We start from the raw sequence: 23,314 nt of genomic DNA, 5'->3' as shown, positions 1-23,314 counted from the left end.
AAATATGCTGTGTAGATACAACTGGGATATGTCATGCACTTTCTTTACCAATATTCAGCCCTCTGAGAGCCTTTGATTTTCCCCTTCCCTAGGCTGCCTCCTCCAGGCCTATGATTCCAAAGGGTATGTGTGTGGGAAGCTCAGGCTGAGTACAGTAACTGGGTGTGTCTGGAAGGCTAATGTCCTGACTACAGGGAAGTGGATGGGAGATGGGGGATGGGGGATGGGGGGTGGGAGGGACACAGGGTTACAGACCCTGTATAGACACAGGGTTATAACCATGAAACAGATTGAGGATCCAGTTACCTTTGAATCCCAGCGCCACTGCTTCCCGGCTATGGCATCTTAGACAAGTCACTGTTTCCTCGTATCTAGACTGGGAATGATGATAGGCTCTGCCTAGTGGGGTTGTTATGAGATTAAATAAGCAATTGCATACCAAAGTGCTTAGAACAGTTCCTGGCAGAGAGTAAGGCCTCAATAAATTGGCAATTATTATTATCTCCCTGGCCTTCCCCCACCCCAGGCAAGTGAGACAAGTTTACACTAACAGTTCTCTCTCCTTCTCCCTCCTTCCCTCCTGCCTTCTGTAACCCTGTGTAACTGCCTTCAGAGAACACAGTCGAACACAGATCCTTTTAGAAAAGCAGGTTTATTGGTCGGGCTGCTCACCAGGACACAGCAACATGAGAAGTTCCCCAAGCCCACAGAAAACTGCATCTGCCCACAGCTCAAGCCCCTTCAGGCCATCAGCACCAAGGGACCTTGTCCCACAATCCCCAACCTCCCTCAGCAGAGGGGTCTTCAACCATTCAGAGGAGAGAAGACAACCGAAAAGGAAAAGAAAGGAAAAAAGAAAAAAAAAAGCAAAGCTTTGTATTGTATAAAAGGTTTGTGTCCCCAGGCTCCCTCCCCCAATCCCTTAAAACAATGAGCTGCAGTTCTAAAAAGCAGGGCAGAGAAGGTAAGGAGCAGGTGGGGGAAGGAGGAAGAACTCGGGGCCTCCCTTCAGGCTGTGACTGGGGAGAGGGGCTGTTCTTGCTCCTGACAAACCCCCTTTAATGGGGAGGAACAAAGGGACTCCTGTCTTGAGAACCTGGTCTGAACAGAATCAGGCCTCTGGACTGGGAGCAACACTCCCTTCACCCCCAAAGATTCAGGAAAGGCACCCCAAGGACAAGGAAACCAGTGAGGCCTTGGCTAGCTCTGCAGCTTTAGGATTCTAGCTCTAGGGAAGGATTTTTTCTTCTTTAAACAGCGTCTTGCTCTGTTGCCTAGGATGAAGTGCAGAGGCACCATTAGAGCTCACTGCAGCCTCAAACTCCTGGGCTCTGGCGATCCTCCCTCCTCAGGCTCCCGAGTAGCTGGGACCACAGGCACGTGCCACCATGCCCAGCTAGGGAAGGAGCTTGAGAAGAAACTGCCAGGAGTGAACCAGGGCTGGCTGCTCTGTGATGTGTTCTCCCCACCTCCCCTCCAGCTCTCAACTTGGTGGCAGGGCCAGCACCTTGCTCTCCCTCCTAATTCCCAGCCTGCTGCTGCCCCCTTCTGGGACCCTAATTTTCTGGACTTTGAGAAATGGGCTGGCCCTGGGGGCGCCTCTGAGAGCCCATCTGAGGGATCGGGTGGGGCTGACCTCTCTGTCTTCTTTGGATCACCACCTTCTCACACTGTCCTCCCTCTTGATTCTGAAAAATGGTCCTGCTGCCCATGGAGAACCACAGTAAGATGGACTTCTCATGCAGCTGGTGAGGGGACTTCCCTCTTCACCCATTTCCACCTTCTCCTAGTTTCCTTTTTCTTTTGTTGAGATGGAGTCTCACTCTGTCACCCAGGCTGGAGTGCGGTGGCGCGATCTTGGCTCACAGAAACCTCCACCTCCTGGGTTCAAGCAATTCTCCCCACCTCAGCCTCCAAAGTAGCTGGGATTACAGGTATGGACCACCATCCCCAGCTAATTTTTGTATTTTTAGTAGAGATGGATTTTCACCATGTTGGCCAGGCTGGTCTTAGACTCCCGACCTAAGGTGATCCGCCCACCTCGGCCTCCCAAAGTGCTGGGGTTACAGGCATGAGCCACCGAGCCTGGCCAACCTTCTCCTATTTTCCCATTCTCCTTTCCAAAGCCATGGCCATGTGCTCCTGTGTACAGGTGCATAAACACATCAGTGTGCCATCCCTCACATGTCATTCCCCACGCCTCCTTTCCAGGGCTTCTCTTGGCTCCCGCGTTCCTCTGGGACCCTCTGCAGCTACAGCCTGTGCTGGACCCCCAGCCAGGGTGAGGGCTCATTCTGCTGTCTTCCCCACTGCCTCAGTTTCGCCCCAAAGCTGCTTTCACATCCTTCCAGTAGGGGGCCTCCCATGGGGGCAAGGATCCCCTTTAGGATTTAATCTTTCCTCTTTGGGCAGTTTTGGCTTTGAGTTCCCCAGGGGTCAGGGTGAGAATGAAGAAGAGCTCAGTGAGCGGAATGACAGCAGCTGGGTGGGTGGTGTGAGGAGAGGCTGAGGGGAAGGCAGCCCCCCCAGAGGGGCCTAACTGTGGAATCACTGCAATTTCCTCTGAGATCCCGGCTTGGATAACCAGGACAGGGATCGCCCATTCCCTTCCCATTCCACCCGGACTGTGTCCAAGCGGGGGCTGTCCACTGCGGGGGCTGCCTCCCCATCGGGTCCTAACAGCTCTAAGACTGGGAGGGGAGATCCTGGAGGTGTTGGGGCGGGGCCGTGTTTTCAATTTAGAAAAATATCAGCCAGTTCGGGGCCGAGAGAGAATGCGACAGAGGAAGTTCGGAAGGAGCGAGGAATGGGGTGGGCGGCGGCGGGGGCGGCTCAGTCGCTGTCGCTCTTGTCCACCAGCACGGCGTCGGACTCCTCGGTGATCTCCAGCAGCGCGTGCGCATCGGGGCTGCTCCCGCGCCGCAGGTCGCCGGCCTCCCCGCGCTCCGCGCCACCCTCGTCGTCGTCGTCGTCGTCGGCGCCCACCTCCACCATCTCGGTGGCCTTGAGCACCTCCACCTGGCCCTCGCGGATCTTCTTGACGTGGAAGGTGAAGGGCGGCACCTTGTAGACCGCGGTCTTGGAGCGCGCGTACACCACGTGGTCGGGCGTGAAGGATTTGCGCAGCTTGTCCCGCGACGTCTTCAGCTTCTCGCGCCGCTCGGCGGGCACCAGGCGCGTGCCCAGCTTGTTCATGCGCTTCTCCAGGGTGTGCCGCGTCTTCTCCAGGTTTTCTTTGGTCTTGAGGCGCGTCTTCTCCAGGTTCTCGCGGGTACGCACCTTGGTCTTCTCCATCTTCTCCTTGGAGAAGGCCTTCTTGAAGTCGTCCACGCGCCGCAGGCCACTGCGCTTGATGCGCTCAGCGCGCGACTCCTCGATAACCTCCTCAACCTCCACCGCCTCGTCCGACGACAGCTCCAGGGCCGCTGCGTCCTCCTCGGGCCGATCGCCGTCGCCCAGCTCCTCGCCCTCCTTCTCTGGCAGCGCCTCCGACTCTTTCAGCGATTTGCTGATGCTCACTTTGGCCGGCAGCTTAACTTCATCCTAAGGGAAGAGGAGAAGGGACATGAGAGGGGTGGGAGGAGGGAGACGTGAGCGAGCCTGAGTCTGGGTGGTGGCGATCCTGGAGAGAGGGGAGCACGGGACACGCGTGGTCCGCAGGAAACTGGCGGGAGCTCAATACATGTGTGTAGGCTCACGCACGTAACATTAGCGCTTTGGGAGACGGAGGCAGGAGGATCGCCTGAATCCAGGAGTTCGAGACCAGCCTGGGCAACACAGCCCCCATCTCCGGCACCCCAACCCCGTGTCGCCATTCTCTCTCTCTTTTTTTTTTTTTTTTTTTTTTTTAGACGGAGTCTCGCTCTGTTTCCCAGGCTGGAGTGCAGTGGCACGATCTTGGCTCACTGCAATCTCTGCCTCCCAGGTTCAAGCAATTCTCCTGCCTCAGCCTCTCCAGTAGCTGGAATTACAGGCGCCCGCCACCATGCCCGGCTGAATTCTGTATCTTTAGTAGAGATGGGGTTTCGTCATGTTGGTCAGGCTGGTCTCGAACTCCCGACCTCAGGTGATCCGCCCGCCTCAGCCTCCCAAAGTTCTGGGATTACAGGTGTGAGCCACCATGCCCAGCCTCGCGCCGCCATTCTCAAAAATACATGTGTGTTGAATGAATGGTGACTATACAGACCGCGCGAGCAGGGGACCGAGCTTCGGGTCGGAGATGGGCTGCGTAATAACTGCACTTGGGCTAAAATCTCTGTAGTTGTCCAACCCTGTCCTGTGCCCAGTCCACCCGCAGATGATGTTAAACCACTGCGGCCCTCGGGAGACTTTGGAAATGGGCGAGCGCCCTCTGGTGCTGCAAATCGCACACTGCCCGAGCCAGGCGGAAAAGCAAGTGGTGGGAGTGTCTGTTTAGGTAGAAAGCCGGTAGGGGTTTGAGCCCACAGCTAAACCTACCCACCCCAGCAGGTAAAGTAAAGGGAGTGCATTTTCCAGACTCAAGCTATTTCTTTTTTTTCTTTTTTTTTTTTGAGATGGAGTCTCACTTTGTGGCCCAGGCTGAAGTGCAGTGGCGCAATCTCGGCTCACTGCAACCTTCGCCTCCCAGGTTCAAGCAATTCTCCTGCCTCAGTCTCCTGAGTAGCTGGGACTGCAGGCATGCGCCACCACACCTGGCTAATTTTTTTGTATTTTTAGTAGAGATGGGGTTTCACCATGTTGGTCAGGCTGGTCTCGAACTCCTGAGCTCAAATAATCCACCTGCCTTGGCCTCCCAAAGTGCTGGGATTACAGGCATGAGCCACTGCACCTAGCCTCAAGCTATTTCAGAAGCAGCCTGAGAGATGGAGAACTGTGGTCCACCCTCCCCTACCTCCACCTTCCTTGACTCCTTCATACTGTTTGGCTCCGCCAGTGGTCTTTCTCCCCCTCCCTCACATTTAGAAACTGATGTTGGAAAGAGGAAGAAGCTGGCTGGGAGCCAAGGACATGTTTTCTCCCCAGTCTGGACATTTCTTCTGGTAGTGACTTCCCTACCTTGGGATGGAAGAGAGATTACTTTTCAATTCTTGCTTTCCCCACCCCCTGCCCCCCACACAAAGCCTGAGCTCAGAGGTCTAGGAGTAGGATGAGTGGTCTCAGATTCTCCATGACCCTGGAGCTCAGAGCCAGTTCTTAGATTTTCTGTCTTCTCCTTGGAGGACTTAGTACCAGAACGGCTTTCCATTCTGGGAAGATTTTCCAAGATCTTGATTCTGGCCAACATTTCAGAATCTCTGGATCACTCCCTCCCCAACCTCCACCCCCATCAGAAAACAGGGGAGGCTGAGCACAGAAAGGGAAAGGGCAGACCAAGATCATCAATAGGATCTCCTCTTTGGCCCAGACTCCCTTTAGGGACTTCAAATGAAGAAATGAGAGTTGAGTTTCTAAAGGGTTTTCGGAAGACCATTTCCCAGAATTGTAAGAAAATTCCTGTCCCCTGAGAAAATGAGGCAACATAAACTGAGTCCTCTCATAGACACACACCCCCTCCCGCCCTTATATAGGCCACTCGGTATCTCTGCACCACCTGCTACAGAAATTCCTTCCCCAGCCCCCAACCTCTTTCCTCTTCCCTCCTGTCAACATCCCCCCAGAGTTTCCTGGTTTACACTGAAAACTAGGAACACCCTCTCCCAACTTCCTTCCCTTCCTGTCAATAGCATTAGCAGGGACAAAGACGGAATGCTGGCTCCACCTCTTCTCTCATTTGGGCACCAGATCTGCTGGGCACCAAGCCACCTCCAGCTCTGTTACCCAACTACACCTCCCAGCAGGCAAGGTGACCTGGGCACAGGGCATGCTGGGACTTGTAGTCTCCCCCTGCCATAGGCGGCTTAGTGCAGATCACTAGGGCATTTTGTTTATCCCTCTGCCTCTTATTCACTGAGGCATTGAAGGGTGTTTTCCTTGTTCTGAGTGTAGGAGAGTCTAACCTCTCTTTGCATTCCCTCTGATTTCCAGTCATTCACTTTGGGGCTCCTACAATCACCCTTACCCTGCCTGCTACTGGAGTGTGTATCATTTTAGGATCTAAACCCTCTTCATCCATCTCCACCCAGAATTTACCTGCAGCCGCAGCCCCAGTGTGTGTGTGTGTGTGTGTGTGTGTGTGTGTGTGTGTGTGTTATATATATATAAAAAAAGATCAGAGCTGATCTTTATATATATATTATACATATAAATATTCAGCTCTGATCTTTCCTTCATAACCTCCCAGACTAAAAACCCACCCACGCTCCACCAAAGGGTGGAGGAGAGCCCCTCCTTTCACTAAACTCAGACAATGTGAATAGGCTAGGGAGGGATTAAGGGTGACAGGCAGGGAATAGTCAGGAAACAGCCCCAGCTGCTGGAAAACAAATCCACTTTGTCTCTGTGCCCTACCCCCAGCATCCCCCACTTCTCCACTACCCCTGCTGCCTGCTCCACCCCTACCCCTAAAGGCTGAGCTGGCTGGTTTTCCTGGCCCCTGGCTTCCTAGATAAAGGTCTTTGCCAGCTGAACTTGGAAGTGAATGGGACTGGGGAGAGAGCTGCAGGCTTCTTACAGCCAGTGCCATCTTCCTAGTGCTCCATGAAAGGTCTCAGACTACAACATAAGGGAGCAGTCCTAGTGAGAGGAGGTTTTTTGCTTTTTTAGCGTTTTTTTTTTTTTTTTTTTTTTTTTGAGACGCAGTTTTGCTTTTGTTCCCCAGGCTGGAGGGCAATGGCGTGATCTTGGCTCACTGCAACCTCCGCCTCCTGGGTTCAAGCGATTCTCCTGCCTCGGCCTCCCAAATAGCTGAGATTACAGGCATGTGCCACCACACCTAATTTTGTATTTTTAGTAGAGATGGAGTTTCTCCATGTTGGTCAGGCTGGTCTTGAACTCCCAACCTCATGTGATCCTCCCTCCTTGGTCTCCCAAAGTGCTGGGATTACAAGTGTGAGCCACTGTGCCAGCCTTTTTGTTTTTTTTTGAGACGGAGTCTTGCTCTGTGCCCCAGGCTGGAGTGCAGTGGCGCGATCTCGGCTCACTGCAACCTCTGCCTCCTGGGTTCAAGTGATTTGCCTGCCTCAGCCTCCCGAGTAGCTGGGATTACAGGCATGCGCCACCACATCCGGCTAGTTTTTGTATTTTTTGGTAGAGACAGGGTTCACCATATTGGCCAGGCTGATCTCAAACTCCTAACCTCAAGTGATCTGCCCGCTTTGGCCTCCCAAAGTGCTGCGATTACAGGCATGAGCCACCACGCCCGGTCATTTTTGTGTTTTTGTTTGTTTGTTTTGAGATGGGGTCTTGTTCTGTCAACCAGGCTGAAGTGCAGTGGCATGATTACAGCTCACTACAGCCTCAACCTGCTGGGCTCTAGTGATCCTCCTACCTCAGCCTCCCAAGTAGCTGGAACTACAGGTGCACACCAACATGCCCAGCTAATTTTTGTAGTTTTTGTAGAGGCAGAGTCTCACTGTGTTGCCCAGTTTGGTCTCGAACTCCTGGGCTCAAGTGATCCCCTTGCCTCGGCCTCCCAAAGTGCTGAGATTTCTGGCATGAGCCACTGGGCCTGGCCAAGGGGAGGTTTCTTCCTGGATTTAGAAATCTCTCCAGACCAGGGATCTGGGGGCTCTAACCCCATTCATTGTAGGCTTCTCCTGGAGTGATGGCTTACACCATAGAAGTTGCCTTCTTTCTTTTTTTTTTTTTTTGAGACAGAGTCTCACTCTGTCCCAGGCTGGAGTGCAGTGGCGCGATCTCAGCTCACTGCAAGCTCTGCCTCCCGGGTTCATGCCATTCTCCTGCCTCAGCCTCCCGAGTAGCTGGGACTACAGTCATCCGCAACCACACCTGACTAATTTTTTTTTTTTTTTTTTTTTTTTTTTTTAGTAGAGACAGGGTTTCACCATGTTGGCCAGGATGGTCTCGATCTCCTGACCTTGTGATCCGCCCGCCTTGGCCTCCCAAAGTGCTGGGATTACAGGCGTGAGCCACTGCGCCCGGCCAGGAGCTGCCTTCTTGGTGGAAGATCAGGGGACAGAAGACGAAACAACTTGAGCTGAATCCTGGGATGATGTACAATAGGCTGGTCTGGAAAGGGTATTCCACTATTAGCTTTTCCCCTCCACTCCAAGCCAGGTTTCCCCCATGACTCACAGCGTTGGAGTGCTGTCTTGGTCCCACCCATCTGCCTGCTGGTAAAAACCACCACAAACACAATGCAAAATCATCTCCCTCCACCCTAGGCACACAGGCCAGCCACCCTTGTCCCACCCCTACTTCCCTGGCAGAGCTCCTAAGCCAAAGGAAGGATCTCAGGGGATGGCAAGGAGGGACGGCTCTGCTTGTTCTGTTTCCCGTTTTTATTAAACAAAACCACCACTCCCAACAAGCTTGGTTTCCAGAGTTACCTTTAATGACCAGGTCTGAACAAAAGCATGCACAACTCCCCCTGCCCTTTGCCAAGCATGCACAGCTCCTCAATCCTGGATGGACATAGAGGAGCCACAGGGAGGCTCCCAGCCTCTTCCACTCCACCCCCCAACCCTGCTGTCTAAACTTGCAATATGGCTTAGGAAGATTTTTATAAGATTATAATGTCACTGAGCACCTATTATGCATCTGGCCCTTGGCCAGGCACTTCACGTTTGTTAGGGAAAAGGGACAGATGCCACATGGGTCTGGGTAGGAGGCTCTCTTGACTTAGAGCTGACCAGCTCTAGGTCCCCAACCACTGCCTGGGAATGGCTGGAGGAGACCGGAGAGGTAATTCAGAGACCCAGGATCTGCTTAGAGTGTATGTTAGAAGAGGGTGCAGAGGAGGGGAGAGGTGAAGGGGAGAGAACGTCTTTAAAACTCAGGACCTCTGCTGGAGGTTGCTAAGACAAGGAGATGAGAGACCCCAAGGGCAGAAGTGTCCCTCCCTTCTGCTCTAGCATGCATTCTTGGCAGGGATGAAACTGCCTCCAAAACGGTGAAAATTGATTCTTGGAGATTGGGAGGGGACTTAGATATCACAATGGTTTGTGCCACTCCCAAGAGCCACAGTACATAAAGGGATATACAGTATATCTATTGTTTTAACATTTCATGAGGGAGATGAACAGCTTTGTTAAAAACATCTAAAAGGGGCCAAGTGTGGTGGCTTACGCCTGTAATCCCACCACTTTGGGAGGCTGAGGTGGGCATATCACGAGGTCAGGAGATCAAGATCATCCTGGCCAACATGGTGAAACCCCATCTCTACTAAAAATACAAAAATTAGCTAAGTGTGGTGGCACAAGCCTGTAATCCCAGCTACTCAGGAGGCTGAACCAGGGAGGCAGAGACTGCACTGAGGTGAGATCGTGCCACTGCACTGCAGCCTGGCGACAGAGCGAGACTTTGTCTCAAAAAGAAAAAAGAAAAAAAAAAAAAATCTAAAAGGTCCAGGCACAGTGGCTCACACCTGTAATCCCAGCATTTTGGGAGGCCAATGTGGGCAGATCACCCGAGGTCAGGAGTTTGAAACCCTGTCTCTACCAAAAAATACAAAAGCTAGCTGGGTGTGGTGGTGCATGCCTGTAATCCCAGCTACTTGGGAGGCTGAGGCAGGAGAATCACTTGAACCCAGGAGGTGGAGGTTGTAGTGAGCCGAGATCATTCCACTGCACTCCAGCCTGGGTGACAGAGTAGGACTATGTCTCAAAAAAAAAAAAAAAAAGGCCAGGCACGGTGGCTCACGCCTGTAATCCTAGCACTTTGGGAGGCCGAGGTGGGCGGATCACAAGGTCAGGAGATGGAGACCATCCTGGCTAACACGGTGAAACCCTGTCTCTACTAAAAATACAAAAAATTAGCCGGGCTTGGTGGCGGGAGCCTGTAGTCCCAGCTACTCGGGAGGCTGAGGCAGGACAATGCTGTGAACCCCGGAGGCAGAGCTTGCAGTGAGCTGAGATGGCGCCACTGCACTCCAGCCTGGGCCACAAAGCGAGACTCCGTCTCAAAAAACAAAAAACAAAAAACAAAAAAACAAAACTAACAGGGGGGTGATTATGGAAACAACAACCACCACCAACAACAGAAACTGACTGGGTGAGGCAGCTCACACCTATAATCCCAGCACTTTGGGAAGCTGAGTCGGGAGGATCACTTGAGCCCAGGAATTCGGAACCAGCCTGGGCAACATAGTGAGACCCCATCTCTAAAAAAAAATTTTTTTTTAAGTTGAGAAACACTGAGCTATAGGAAAAGCCAGAGGACCTGAGCCAGAGCCAGCTAGAATGCCCCCCTCCTGGCCTCTGTGAGTTAGCAGCTTTTGGGCACCCCACCCAAAGCAGGATCTGGCAAACATAAGCGATCTCTTTGCAAAGCATTTTCTAAAAGAAACTGGAAAAAATATGTGTAAATGTTTTCCTCAGCTGCAGGGAGCGGGTGGAGAGGGCACAGAACAGACCCCAGGCCTGGGCCTCATGACGGCTCTCTCCAAAGAGGCTTTGGGCCAAGGTGGGTTGTCCCTGAGGAGGAGGCAGCAGGGGAAAGGCAGAACCAGAAGTCATGCGCCTTCATGCTGGGCAGCCTTCGGGTGCAGCTTAAGTGTAGGGGAGCATTTACTATTAAAAACAGAAACCAAGAAGTGGGGAAGCCCCTTCCCTTCCCCTCCCACCCCCCACTGTATACACCCCATTCGCCTGAACTCTGCATAACGCCAGTGTTCTCACAGTACCCGGCACCCGTCCACAGTGGGCAGTGGCTGGGGATGGCAGCTTTCCTGGCAGCGATCACCACCAGGCTGTGGGCTGACAGTGGATTGGAGAGATACCCCACACCCACAGAACGGGACCCCGGAGACCCTAAACACTCCCACCGGCTGTCGGCTCCTCTGGGGTGGGCCGGGGACCAGGCTCTGGGTAATACGGCAGTGCCCTAGGCGTCTGGTCAAAGGGTGGGAGCTCAGGCACTGTCTCAGGCTTCAGGTCAAAGGGTTCAGTCTCAGGCAGGTCAAAAGGCACGATCTCGGCTGTGGCCGGGTCAGAGGGTGCATTCGGCTTCTTCTTGGGCTAAGATGAGGAAAAGGGGTTTAAATGGGGCTTGGGGTGGGTGCAAAAGAAGTTGAGAAAAACAGGCCTTGGTGGCATGCAGAGTAGGGGCTGGTGAGTAGGGAGGGGAGCACAATATATTAGGATGGAAAAAACCACTTTTTTTTTTTTTTTTTTAGAAATGAGGTCTTGCTCTGTTGCCCAGGCTGGAGTGCAGTGCACAATCATAGCTCACTGCAGCCTCCAACTCCTGGGCTCAAGCAATCCTCTTACCTCGGCCTGCCAAATATCCAGGACTACAGGTGTATACCATCAAACCCAGCTAATCTTTTTTTTTTTTTTTTTTTTTTGGTAGAGACAAGGTCTCACTATGTTGCCCAGGCTAGAAACTATTTTATTTTATTTTTTTGAGACAGAGTCTCATTCTGTTGCCCAGGCTGGAGTGCAGTACACGATCTTGGCTCACTGCAACCTCTGACTCCCAGGTTCAAGTAATTCTCCTCCCTCAGCCTCCCGAATAGCTGGGATTACAGGTGCATGCTACCGCGCCTGGCTAATTTTGTATTTTTAGTAGAGACCGGGTTTCACTGTGTTGGCCAGGCTCTTCTTGAACTCCTGGCCTTAAGTGATCCTCTTGTCTCGGTCTCCCAAAGTGCTGGGATTACAGGCAGGAACCAATGCACTTGGCCTATTTTATTTTATTTTATTTTGAGATGGAGTCTTTCTTTATCGCCCAGGCTGCTAAACTGTAGTACAGTGGTGTCATCTCTGATCTCAGTTCACTACAACCTCTGCCTCCTGGCTTCAGTGATTCCCCTGCCTCAGCCTCCCGAGTAGCTGGGATTACAGGTGCATGCCACTATGCCCAGCTAATATTTTGAATTTTTAGCAGAGACGGTTTCACCATGTTGGCCAGGCTGGTCTTGAACTCCTGACCTCAAGTGATCTGCCCTCCCTGGGTTCCCAAAGTGCTGGGATTATAGGCGTGAGCCACCATGCCTGGCCTAGAAACTCATTTTAAATGCTTCATCAAGAGGGCCCTGGGAGCTGGGCATGGTGGCTCACGCCTGTAATCCCTGTAATCCCAGCACTTTGGAGGCCAAGGTGGGTGGATCCCTTGAGCCCAGGAGTTCAAGACCAGGCTGAGCAACATGGCCCAGGTCTCTGCAAAAAATACTGTTAGTGGGGCCGGTGCGACACACCTGTAATCTCAGCTACTTGGAAGCCTGAGGCAGGAGAATCATTTGAACCAGGGAGGTGGACGTTGCAGTGAGCTGAGGTCCAGCTCTTCACATTTTGGGCGACAGAGCAAGACTCTGTCTCAAAAAGGGGAAAAAAAAAAAAAAAAAAAGAGGGCCCTGGGGCCAAAAGGGGTGGCGCAAACCCAAGCCCATGAATTAACAAACAGCTTCAATTGAACCTCTCCCTTCCTCCCTCTACAATATTCCCTAGTCCCATTCTTGGGCTTCCACCTTCAACCCCTCCCCAGCCATAATCATAGGAAGGCTATGGAGGCTGCTAGAGGTGGATAAGGAGTTTTCTAAGAGGCCATTTGTTGGATTATAACTGGGGAGGCTCAGATGAGTAAATATGAAGGCACACGACTTCACTGTCTTCAGAGTCAGACTCTGCCAATCGCAGTTTTTTTGTTGTTGTTGTGTTTTAGACGGAGTCTTGCTCTGTCACCCAGACTGTGGAGTGCAGTGGCGTGATCTTGGCTCACCGCAACCTCCGCCTCCTGGGTTCAAGTGATTCTCCTGCCTCAGCCTCCCGAGTAGCTGGGATTACAGGTGTGTGCCACCACACCCAGCTAAATTTTTTTGTATTTTTGGTAGAGATGGAGTTTCGCCATGTTGGTCAGGCTGGTCTTGAACTCCTGACCTCAAGTGGTCCATCCACCCCAGCCTCCCAAAGTGCTGGGATTACAGGCATGAGCCAGCATGCCCAGTTTAATCTGTTTTCATTCTTCCCTGGGGTAAGGTGGACACAGGATGCTACCCCAAATGAGGAGAGGGATAGGCATGGAAGAGGGACATCCTGGCAATTTCCCTTTGGCCATGTCCCCACCTTCTGTCTTTCTCATCACTCCTCCCTCTCGCTACCACTTAAGATATCATACACTAAAATGCACAGGGAAATCAGGATCCAAAACCAAGCTCTTTTTTTTTTTTTTTTTTTTAAGATAGGATCTCTCTATGCTGCCCAACCTGGCCTCAAGTTCCTAGGCTCAAGCGATCCTCCTGTCTCAACCTATTGAGTAGCTGGGACTACAGGCACACATCACTGTGCCTGGCAAAACCAAGCTATTTTTATGACAGGTGAGCCTATGTCCCGGGGACCTCTGCAGCAGCCCCTAACTCTCTCTCCTGAGGGGCTTAGTTGCCAAAGACAATAGGCTTCTTGCTTCGCCAGGAGAGAGGGACACTTGGGGGGCACTATTAGACTCAGGCGATCGCAATATTCGACAAAGCCCGATAGCAGTATTCGACAAAGCCGGATAGTAGTATTCGACAAAGCCCGTAGTCTCAAAAAAACAAAGCAGCAGGTCCCAACCTGCCCTGCAGGGTACAAGGAGGAGGTGGGAGTGGCAGAGAGGCTGAAGAGAAAGGGAACCAACATGTCCCTCTCCTAGGCAGGTGTGGAGTCCCTGCCAGGGCACACCACGGCCAACCAGGAGCTCCACTCCTTCCCTACACCCCTCCCCTCCCGTACAGCCCTCCCCTCCCACCATCACCAGGCCAGGTGACTACACATTACCTCTACTTCAGCACTCACAAGGCTAAGCAGCTAATGGCCACTCATAGCCAACACCGCACATGCACACACACACCCATGCACACGCAAAGCTGCCCCAGCGCCAGGACTGTGCAACTAACTCCCTCAGCAAGTGGCGGAGCCACAGCTACCCCTAGGTTAGTCAGGGCTAGTCTTCACCCAGCTTTCTCCTGCAGAGCCCAGAACGGAAGGAGGGGGTGGGGAGCAGTGAGTGTAGCGGAAGGGTACACCTGGGTTCTGGCTCCAGTTTGACTCCCAATCACTTGAGTGACAATAGGCTAGTGACTTCCCCTCGCTGGGCGTCAGCTTCCTAAACCACAAAATGAAGGAGATGAAGTTGATCACAGTGTCGTCTAGCTCAAGAAATGGATAATGAGGCCAGGTATAGTGGCTCACACCTGTAATCCTAGCACTTTGAGAGGCCGAGGCAGACGGATTGCTTGAGCCCAGGAACTGGAGATCCTGGGCAACGTGGAGAAACCCCATCTCCACCAAAAAATACAAAAAGTAGCTGGGTATGGCAGTGCACGTCTGTAGTCCTAGCTACTTGGGGGCCTGAGGCAGGAGGAATGCTTGAGCCCGGAAGGCAGGGGCTGCAGTGAGCCATGATAGCTGCCACTGCATTCCAGCCTGGGCAACAGAGCGAGACCCTGTCTCAGAAAAACAAAACAAAACAAAAATCAAAAAAAAAAAAAAAAAAAAAGAACAAAGAAAAGAAAAATTTTAAAAATTTATAATGACAGAATGATGATTCACAATGTTATATTTCCAAAAAAAAAAAGGCCCAAGCCACTCCTACTTCTGAGGTTAGTTGCTTAGCAACAATATCCCCTCCCCTCTTGCTATCAGTTGCCCACTCTTTGTTGTCTCTTCATGCTTTTGACTTTGACCTTTACAATATGAAAAATAAAAATAAAAAGGCCGGGTGGCTCACGCCTATAACCCCAGCACTTTGGGTGGCCAAGGCAGGAGTATCACTTGGGCCCAGGAATTCAAGACCAGCCTGGGCAACAGTGGGGACCCTCTAGAAAAAAAATTTAGGCTGGGCACGGTGACTCACGCCTGTAATTCCAGCACTTTGGGAGGCTGAGGCAGGTGGATCACCTGAGGTCGGGAGTTTGAGACCAGCCTGGCCAACATGGTGAAATCCCGTCTCTGCTAAAAACACAAAAATTAGCCAGGTATGGGGGTGCACGCCTGTAATCCCAGCTACTTAGGATGGTGAGGCATGAAAATTGCTTGAATCCAGGAGGTGGAGCTTGCAGTGAGCTGAGATCATGCTACTGCACGCTAGCCTGGGTGACAGAGCAAGACTCTGTCTGAAAAAAAAAAAAGAAAAAAAGAAAAAATTTAAAAATTAGCTGGGCATGTAGATTCAGCTACTCAGGAGGCTGAGATGGTGAGATGGGAGGATTGCTTGAGCCTAGGAGTTTGACGCTGCCGTGAGCTACGATAGCACCACTCCAGCCTGGGCTACTGAGCTAAGACCCTTTCTAAAAAAAAAAAAAAAAGGAGGGAGGAGCCCAGGGATAGTATGATTTCCTTTGGTCTTGGGAACACCCCTAAAAATACCCTCCCTGCTTTGGACCCAGTGACCAGGAAAAACAACCCAAACTGAGTTTGGGAGGAAGGATGTAGTATGCATACTCTCCATGGCCACTGGGTTTTAGGGATGAAAGGGACTAAAGCCCTGGGTTGAGAATATTTTTGGACAAAGGTTTGGGGTTCTTCTGGAGCAAGGTAGCCCTAATTTGCATTGAATCCAGGAATGAGGTACAGGGTGGGTTGAGATTTGGGGAGGAGAAGCCATCAGGCTCTCGTTCCAGCCCTGGTGCCCTCCCCTTCAATGCCCATGAGACACCTAATCTCTTAAATGCTTCCTGGCCCTTATCCCCAAGCACTTGGAGCAGGTCTGATGGTCCGTTGCTGCTGGTCCATATGTAAGTCACTGACTTTGCCTCCTCAAAACTGCTCCAGAACACATTTATAATCATGAGCCGCATAATGACGTTTCAGTCAATGGACAGCATACACAACCGTGGTCCCATAAGATTGTAATGGAGGCTGGTTGCGGTGGCTCATGCCTGTAATCTTAGCACTTTGGGAGGCCAAGGCGGGTGGATTGCTTGAGGCCAGGAGTTCGAGACCAGCCTGGCCAACATGGTGAAACCCTGTCTCTATTAAAAATACAAAAATATTAGCCAGGCATGGTGGCACACACCTGTAAATCCCAGCTACTTGGAAGGCTGAAGAAGAACAATTGTTTGAACCTGGGAGGCAGAGGGGTTGCAGTGAGCCACGATCATGCCACTGCACTCTAGCCTGACATTGTAGCCATCATAATCTGTTAGTGAAATGAATTTCTCAAGTGTTTATAGTGATTACTGGTGTAAACAAACCTGCTGCACTACCAGTTGTATAAAAGTCTAGCCCATACAATTATATACAGTACATAATACTTGATATCGATAATAAATCACTGTATTACTGGTTTATGTATTTACTATACTATACTATTTGTTGAGACAGAGTCTTGCTCTGTTGCCCAGGCTGGAGTGCAGTGGCACGATCTCAGCTCACTGCAACCTCTGCCTCCCAGGTTCAAATGATTCTCCTGCCTCAGCCTCCCAAGATTACAGGCACGTGTCACCACGCCCAGCTAATTTTGTATTTTTAGTAGAGACGGGGTTTCTCCATGTTGGCAAGACTGGTCTCTAACTCCCCACCTCAGGTGATCCGCCCGCCTCGGCCTCCCAAAATGCTGGGATTACAGGCATGAGCCACCGCGCCCGGCCCTGTATTTCTATTTTATCCCCACTTTCTGGATCTAAAAGAGCTCTACTCTGCAAATTGTTGCCTGGAGGGGATGGTTAATGGGTACAAAAATACAGTTAGATAGAAGGAATAAGATCAAATGTTCAGTAGCACAATAGGGTGATATAGTTAACAGAAATTATTGCATATTTCCAAATAATTAAAGGAGTGGAATTGGGATGTTCCTAACATAAGGAAATGATAAATACTTGATATGACGGATACTCTAATTACCCTGATTTGATCATGATACATTGCATGCTTGTCTCAGAATATCACATGTACTCCAAAAATATGTACAACTATTATGTATCCATAATAATTAAAAATAAAGCCTTTTTAAATTTAAAAATAAACAAACTGGATGCACATGGTAGTTCATGCCTATAGTCCCAGCACTTTGGGAGGCTCAGGCAGGAGAACTGTTTGAACCCAGGAGTTTGAGATCAGTCTGGGCAACTAAGTGAGACCCCAGACTCTACAAATATGAAAAAAAAAAAAAAAAACAATTTGCCGAGCATGGTGTTGGGCACCTGTAGTCCTAGCTAATCGGGAGGCTGAACCAGGAGGATCACTTGAGCCCAAGAGTTCGAGACTGCAGTAAGATATGACTGTGTCACTGCACTCCAGCTTGGGCAACAGAGTGAGACCTTGTCTGAAAAACAAAACAAAAAAACCCCAAAAAACAAATTGTCGCTTGGAAGAATTGGCTCTTTAATGATAATAGCTCCACTCATCTGCATCGTATTTTATTTTATTCATTAATTATTATTATTATTATTATTTTTGAGATGGAGTCTCACTGTGTCGCCCAGCCTGGAGTGCAGTAACACGATCTCGGCTCACTGCAACCTCCGCCTCCTGGGTTCAAGTCATTCTTCTGCCTCAGCCTTCCGAGTAACCAGGATTACAGGTCCTCACCACCATGCCCGGCTAATTTTTAGTAGAGAGAGGTTTCACCATGTTGGCCAGGCTGGTCTCCAACTCCTGACCTCAAGTGATCCACCTGCCTCGGCCTCCCAAAGTGCTGGGATTGCAGGCATGAGCCACTTCGCCCGGCCTCTGCATGGTATTTTGGAGCACCTGCCTCTATATTCACAATCTGGCCTGATCCTCCTGCAGCCCTCAGCCCACTAACTCCTGTAACGAGAAGAATTCACTTCTCTCATTCACTAGCTGTTGCTAGCTAAGTGTCGCCTGATAGGATTCGATGTCAAACTGCTAGATTTTGTTTGGGAGACAGGGAAGGAAATGCCAGAGAAGGGCAGTAATGACTCAGAAGTGAGTTTAAGATGAGGGCTGTGGTATCTTGGGGTGGGAGGTGCTGAATTTCTTGTGTGTGTGTACGTGTGTGTGTTCAAATGCAAACTTAAGCTGTGAAATCATTAAGTCTAGAAGTTCCCTGAATATGGGGTGGGGCCATACAAGGGATTCCCTCCTTTTCTCCCCAGGAATAGGGTATGGAAGGCCAGATGTCTGGATCCTACAACTGGAGACTTCCCATCCTTGGTGTTCTCCTCTGCCCTGCCCCCACTGCCATATCATCAACTCCCATCCCTGAAGTGGGGAATACAGCATCCCTTCCCCCATGGCTCCTCCAGAGAATTCACACCATCCCAGGAACCTTTCTCCAAATTTCTGTCTCTTTGCCTGGCCACCCAAGCATCCTCCCCCTTTAGCCGGACTTTACCATAAATGCTGCTGCCCCCAATCTTCCCTAATAGGCCTGCCAAGGCACAGAGCTATTTTTACCTCCTTCCCTTCTCAGGCCTGCAGACCTCAGGGAGGAGCAGAAGCAGCCTCTGCTTTCCTCCAGCAGCTGGGTCCCCACCCCATCGTCCCCACCTGGAACATCTGCTCTGCAGCTCAGGGAAGTTCTGCTTTCCCAAGCGTCACCCCATTTGCTGGAATCTTTTCCTTACTTCTGAAGCCCTCCCCAGGTTGGGGCCATTTTAGTTTTTAGTTATGCCCTCTGTGGGTTTGGGACTCCATTTGAGCTACTCTTACTACCTCAATTCTCTGTCCCCCACTGGCCTTGGTTTAGTGCAGATGCATTTGAAGTCACCTGTGATTAGAACACATTCCCTCCCACCCCCTAAAATATAGACATATCCCTTCAGATTGCTGGAGAGGGTGGAACAAAGGGATGCCACCGGCCTCTGCAGAGAAGTCTTTCTCCCTCCATACCTTTCCTCCTTCTCTCAGAATCTCCATCTTTGGCATAGGGAAGTTTACCTTGAAGCCAAGACCTTTCCCAGGTTCTATGGTCTGGGACAGTTAGAGTGAGAAGGATCACCCCTCGAGCTCTTCATGGTGGCCCTTGGCCACACCAGGCTCTGGAGGAAATATAGAGCTGGCTTGCTGTCCCAGACCCCTGTCTTGTTCCCCTCCTCTCAATGTCCCCAGTACTAAGCAGGTCTCTTAAAAAACATCAAAAGCCCCCCTCTCATCCTGCTTCCTCCAAGCAGTTAGACTAAGTGGAAATAGCTCTGGGCAAACATTTTCTATCCAAATAGTGCTTAAGTAGGGGAAGTAACGTTTTTTGTTTTTTGTTTTTTGTTTGAGACGGAGTCTTGCTCTGTCGCCCAGGCTGGAGTGCAGTGTCGCGATCTCAGCTCACTGCAAGCTCCACCTCCTGGGTTTACACCATTCTCCTGCCTCAGCCTCCCGAGTAGCTGGGACTACAGGCACCCGCCACCTCACCCGGCTAGTTTTTTGTATTTTTTAGTAGAGACGGGGTTTCACCGTGTTGGCCAGGATGGTCTTGATCTTCTGACCTCGTGATCCGCCCGTCTCGGCCTCCCAAAGTGCTGGGATTACAGGCTTGAGCCACCGCGCCCGGCCGGGAAGTAAAGCTTTTTAAAAGCCACGTATATGCCTCTTGGGAGGAGTCAGTCATCGGTGTAAGGGTAGGGAGGGGGACAAGTGCCATTTCTGCCTCTGTCTTACCACCTCAGATAGGTACCGGCTGACCCACCTTTCTGTCTCTACTCTTCCCAGATACTTCTCCGGATCTGCATCTATCTTAACTCTTCCTGGGGAGACCAAGCCAAGGACCCCCTCATCTCACCCCAGATGGTCACTCAGAACCGGCTCGACCAGGCCCCAGAGCAGTCAGCAGAGCCACAACTCCCGGAAAGGGGTCTTATAACTTGGAGGGTGTGAGAAATCCAGCCTTCCTTTTCTTTCCATTCCCTTCGGCAGGGAGAGGAAGGGGAGAGGGGAGCATAGACTAACTCCCCCGCCCCGCACGATCCCGCCTCACTGGGGTTAGGAGCATCAGCAGGCCTTTGGGAGGCAGGGAGGAGCCAGGCTGGAACCCTTCCCACCCAGCCCAAGATATTATCCACGGTGGCACTGCGGAGGCGGCGTGGAGAGGAGCGGCATAGAAACCCGAGGCTCCTAGGTTTATTGGGGGTTATGATCCAAAAGTTACATTTTTATCCAAGTGGGAGGAATGGGGAGAGGTGCAAAGAAAGCAACAAGTGGCCCCGGGCGGAGCCGGGGGTGTGGGGGCGCCAGCCTCCTCCCGCCCGCTGCGCGGCTGCGCCTGGCCCCCGCCCCCGCAGGCATGCGGGGTGATTCACCGCGCCCAGACTGCGCCCAGACCGCCGGACCCCCGCAGAGGCTGTCCAACCACTCCACCAGCCCCCCTTGCACTCCTGACGCCCCCTCGTCCCCGCCCAGCCCCGCCCGCTTCCAGGAGGCCCAGGGTGCCCGCGAGCCGCGGGCGAGGGTGTCCTCAAGGGCCTGAAAATGCCTGGAGGCCAGGAGCACAGCGCAGCGAAGGGACAGGGGTGGGCCGCCGAGGCCGATGCGGGGGCGCGGGGGCGCAGGGTCGGGGGAGGAGGTTGGCGGTCGCGTCCCCCGCTTGGCACAGCTCCCTCTGGTGCGTGCCTGAGCCCTGAATCACCCACTATATCAGGCCTGCAGGCGCGGAGGCCCCAGGCCCGGGCCCCGCAGCCAGTGTCCGCTTACAGCGGACCCCAACGATAGCCGGGGACCCCTGAGTTTCCTAGAAACTTCCCCCAAGTAAGAAGAAGTTTGACAGAACCAATTAGGAAGGGAGCAGTCTGCGAGAGGCAGCGTCCTCAAGTCCACCCGCTAATTCGGTTCTGCTACAAGTCTGGGACCAGAGGGAAGGATCTGAGTGGGGAGGTGCGAGGTTCAGAGCGCGCCCCTCTACGCGCCCCAGGAGTTCGCCGCTCCCTCCACCCCATCCCACCCGACCCCACCCCACCCCACCCCACCCCACCCCACCCCACCCCAGTCGCGCTCGCCGGAAGGAGGGTGGATCTCCCGGGCGCCCGGACCAGGCTGGGAGGGGAGCCGCGCCACGGGCAAGTCTCCCCACCCCAAATCCCAGGCCGGAGACGCGGGCCGGGCGCGGGAGCTCTGGGCGCCGTCCGCTCCGTGGGCTCACCTGGTAGATCATGACTTTAAAGTTGCGGCGCCGCAGCAGCTCGGCCTCGTTGACCTCCAGCTTCTTGATCTGCCCCGCCTGGCGCTCCAGGCTGCCGCGCACGGTCTTCACGTTGACGCTGACCTTGCGCACCTTCTCCAGCAGCTTGCTCACCGTATTGCTCGTGGTGGCGTGCGCCTTGCCTAGCTTGCTCAGCTCGCCCTGGATGCTCTGCACGGCGCCCTCCATCTCCGCCTGTCGCTCCTCCAGCTGTGCTTGGGTTAGCTGGATCTGGTCTACGGCCCCGATGATTTTGTCCAGGAGGCTCAGCACCAGGACGCCATTCACCTGGTCCGACTTGATCAGCTCTTCTGAGACGGCCCCCGACGGCTCCTCCGCCGCCTGCGCCCCAGCGGAGGAAAGCTCCGGGGCCTCGGCGTCGGGGTACCCGGGAAGCGGCCGCTCGACAATGTAGAGCGTGGGGTCCTCCATGGCTACCCGGAGCCGTGCGGGGCCCGCCGGGTAGAGCTGGAGCTGGAGCGGGAGACCAGGAGAGTAGCAGGAGCGGAAGAGGGGAGAGCAAGCGGGCGAGAGCCGAGAGCAGAGGAAACTCGAGCCACGTCCGTGCGCACCGGGACAGCGGCCAGAACTGCTGGGCGGGGGATCGGTGAGCTCCCCTGCTTCCCGGCCAAACTCCGTAGTCTGATCGCTCATTGGCTGGCCCCACCCCAGAAGGGGAGGGACCGGGGCAGAAGGGGAGATCGACGAAGGGGGGCGGCGGAGGGGGACCCAAGAGCCGAGCGCCCCACCCTTCCCGGGATGGTTGGAATAGTTGGAGCCGGAGACTAGGGCCTCCGCTGGCGCTGGTGGCGGGAGCGGGACGGGCGGAGGAATGTGATCTGAGGAAGGGAATCAGGTTCTAAGAGTGTTGATCTCTGTTTCCCTCTCACTTGAATTGCTCATCCGAAAATCCTCAAGATCTGGGAGTCGGGCGGACCAGGAGATTCTGAAATTATAGGCAAAATCTATAATTTTGTATTTGCCTGTGCCTAGTTTTTGAGCGCAAAAGGACCCTTGCCCTTTACAATCTTTTTTAAGAGGCCTCTCGGATTTCCTCATCACCAACCCTAACCAGGTTACTAATCCAGGGGTAAGATTAAGGGGTTGTTTGTGGGAGGGAAGGAAGAGAGAAGTACTTGGGGTCACGGTGGTGGTGAAGGGCTGCTAAGCTCCTCGAAGTTCCTTTTAGAATTGTCCTAACAGAGTAGAATTAAAATGGGCAATCACATGGAAAGTAAAGCACACCTCCCAACTCCCCTTTTTGAGACAGGGTCTCACTCTGTCACCCAGGCTGGAGTGCAGCAGTCCGATCACGGTTCACTGCAGCCTCGACCTCCTGGGCTCAAGTAATCCTCCCACTTCAGCCTCCTGAGTAGATGAGACTGCAGGAGCGTGCCACCACACCCAGCTAATTTTTTTCTATTTTTATTTTTTTAGAGATGGGGTCTACACTATTTTGCCCAGGCTGGTCTCGAACTCCTGAGCTCAAGTGATCTGCTGGCTTTAGCCTCCCAAAGTGCTGGGAGTCACCGCGCCTGGTGTAAAGTCCTTTTTAAAAGCCCATCTCTCTTAGGCCGGCGCAGTGGCTCATGCCTGTAATCCCAGCACTTTGGGAAGCCCAGGCGGGTGGATCACGAGGTCAGGAGTTCAAGACCAGCCTGGCCAAGACGGTGAAACCCCGACTCTATCACAAAAAAAAAAAAAAAAAATTAGGCCGGGCACAGTGGCTCATGCCTGTAATCCCTGCATTTTGGGAGGCGGAGGTGGGCGGATCACCTGAGGTCGGGAGTTCGACCTCAGCCTGACCAACATGGAGAAACCCCATCTCTACTAAAAATACAAAATTAGCCAGGCATGGTGGCACATGCCTGTAATCCCAGCTACTCAGGAGACTGAGGCAGGAGAATCCCTTGAACCCAGGGGGTGGAGGTTGCAATGAGCCACTGCACTCCAGCCTGGGTGACAGAGTGAGAGAGACTCTGTCTCAAAAAAGCAAAAACAAAAACAAAAACCCAAAAAACCCACCTCTCACCTCTCTAAAAATCACCTTTCCCTGTGTTCCCCCTCCCACCCTCCCTCAGAAGCAGCTGACACCAATCTCAGTGAGCAGGATCTAGGAGTCCATTCCTCTTTCAAGATTCTAGGGACTAACATTAAGCCATTGGAGAGACCATCAAATCCCACCCCTTCATTCGACATCTGCAGAGGACAGGTGGCTTGCCAGAGA

At 52.6% G+C, this 23,314-nt stretch overlaps 1 protein-coding gene across 1 annotated transcript; it reads right to left on the bottom strand.

Annotated features, from left to right (window-relative positions):
* Positions 1 to 633: 633 nt before the first annotated feature.
* CAVIN1 (caveolae associated protein 1) lies at positions 634 to 21,727 on the bottom strand. The gene is made up of 2 exons (XM_008012631.3): positions 21,049 to 21,727; positions 634 to 3,543 (listed from the first exon to the last, which is right to left on the bottom strand). Exons 1-2 carry the CDS (start codon positions 21,517 to 21,519, stop codon positions 2,833 to 2,835), a joined length of 1,182 nt encoding a protein of 393 aa, XP_008010822.2. The 5' UTR covers positions 21,520 to 21,727; the 3' UTR covers positions 634 to 2,832.
* Positions 21,728 to 23,314: the final 1,587 nt, after the last annotated feature.

Source organism: Chlorocebus sabaeus, chromosome 16 (genome assembly GCF_047675955.1).
Source record: "Chlorocebus sabaeus isolate Y175 chromosome 16, mChlSab1.0.hap1, whole genome shotgun sequence".
Classification (NCBI taxonomy): domain Eukaryota; kingdom Metazoa; phylum Chordata; class Mammalia; order Primates; family Cercopithecidae; genus Chlorocebus; species Chlorocebus sabaeus.
This window is presented reverse-complemented; position numbering and strand designations above follow the sequence as displayed.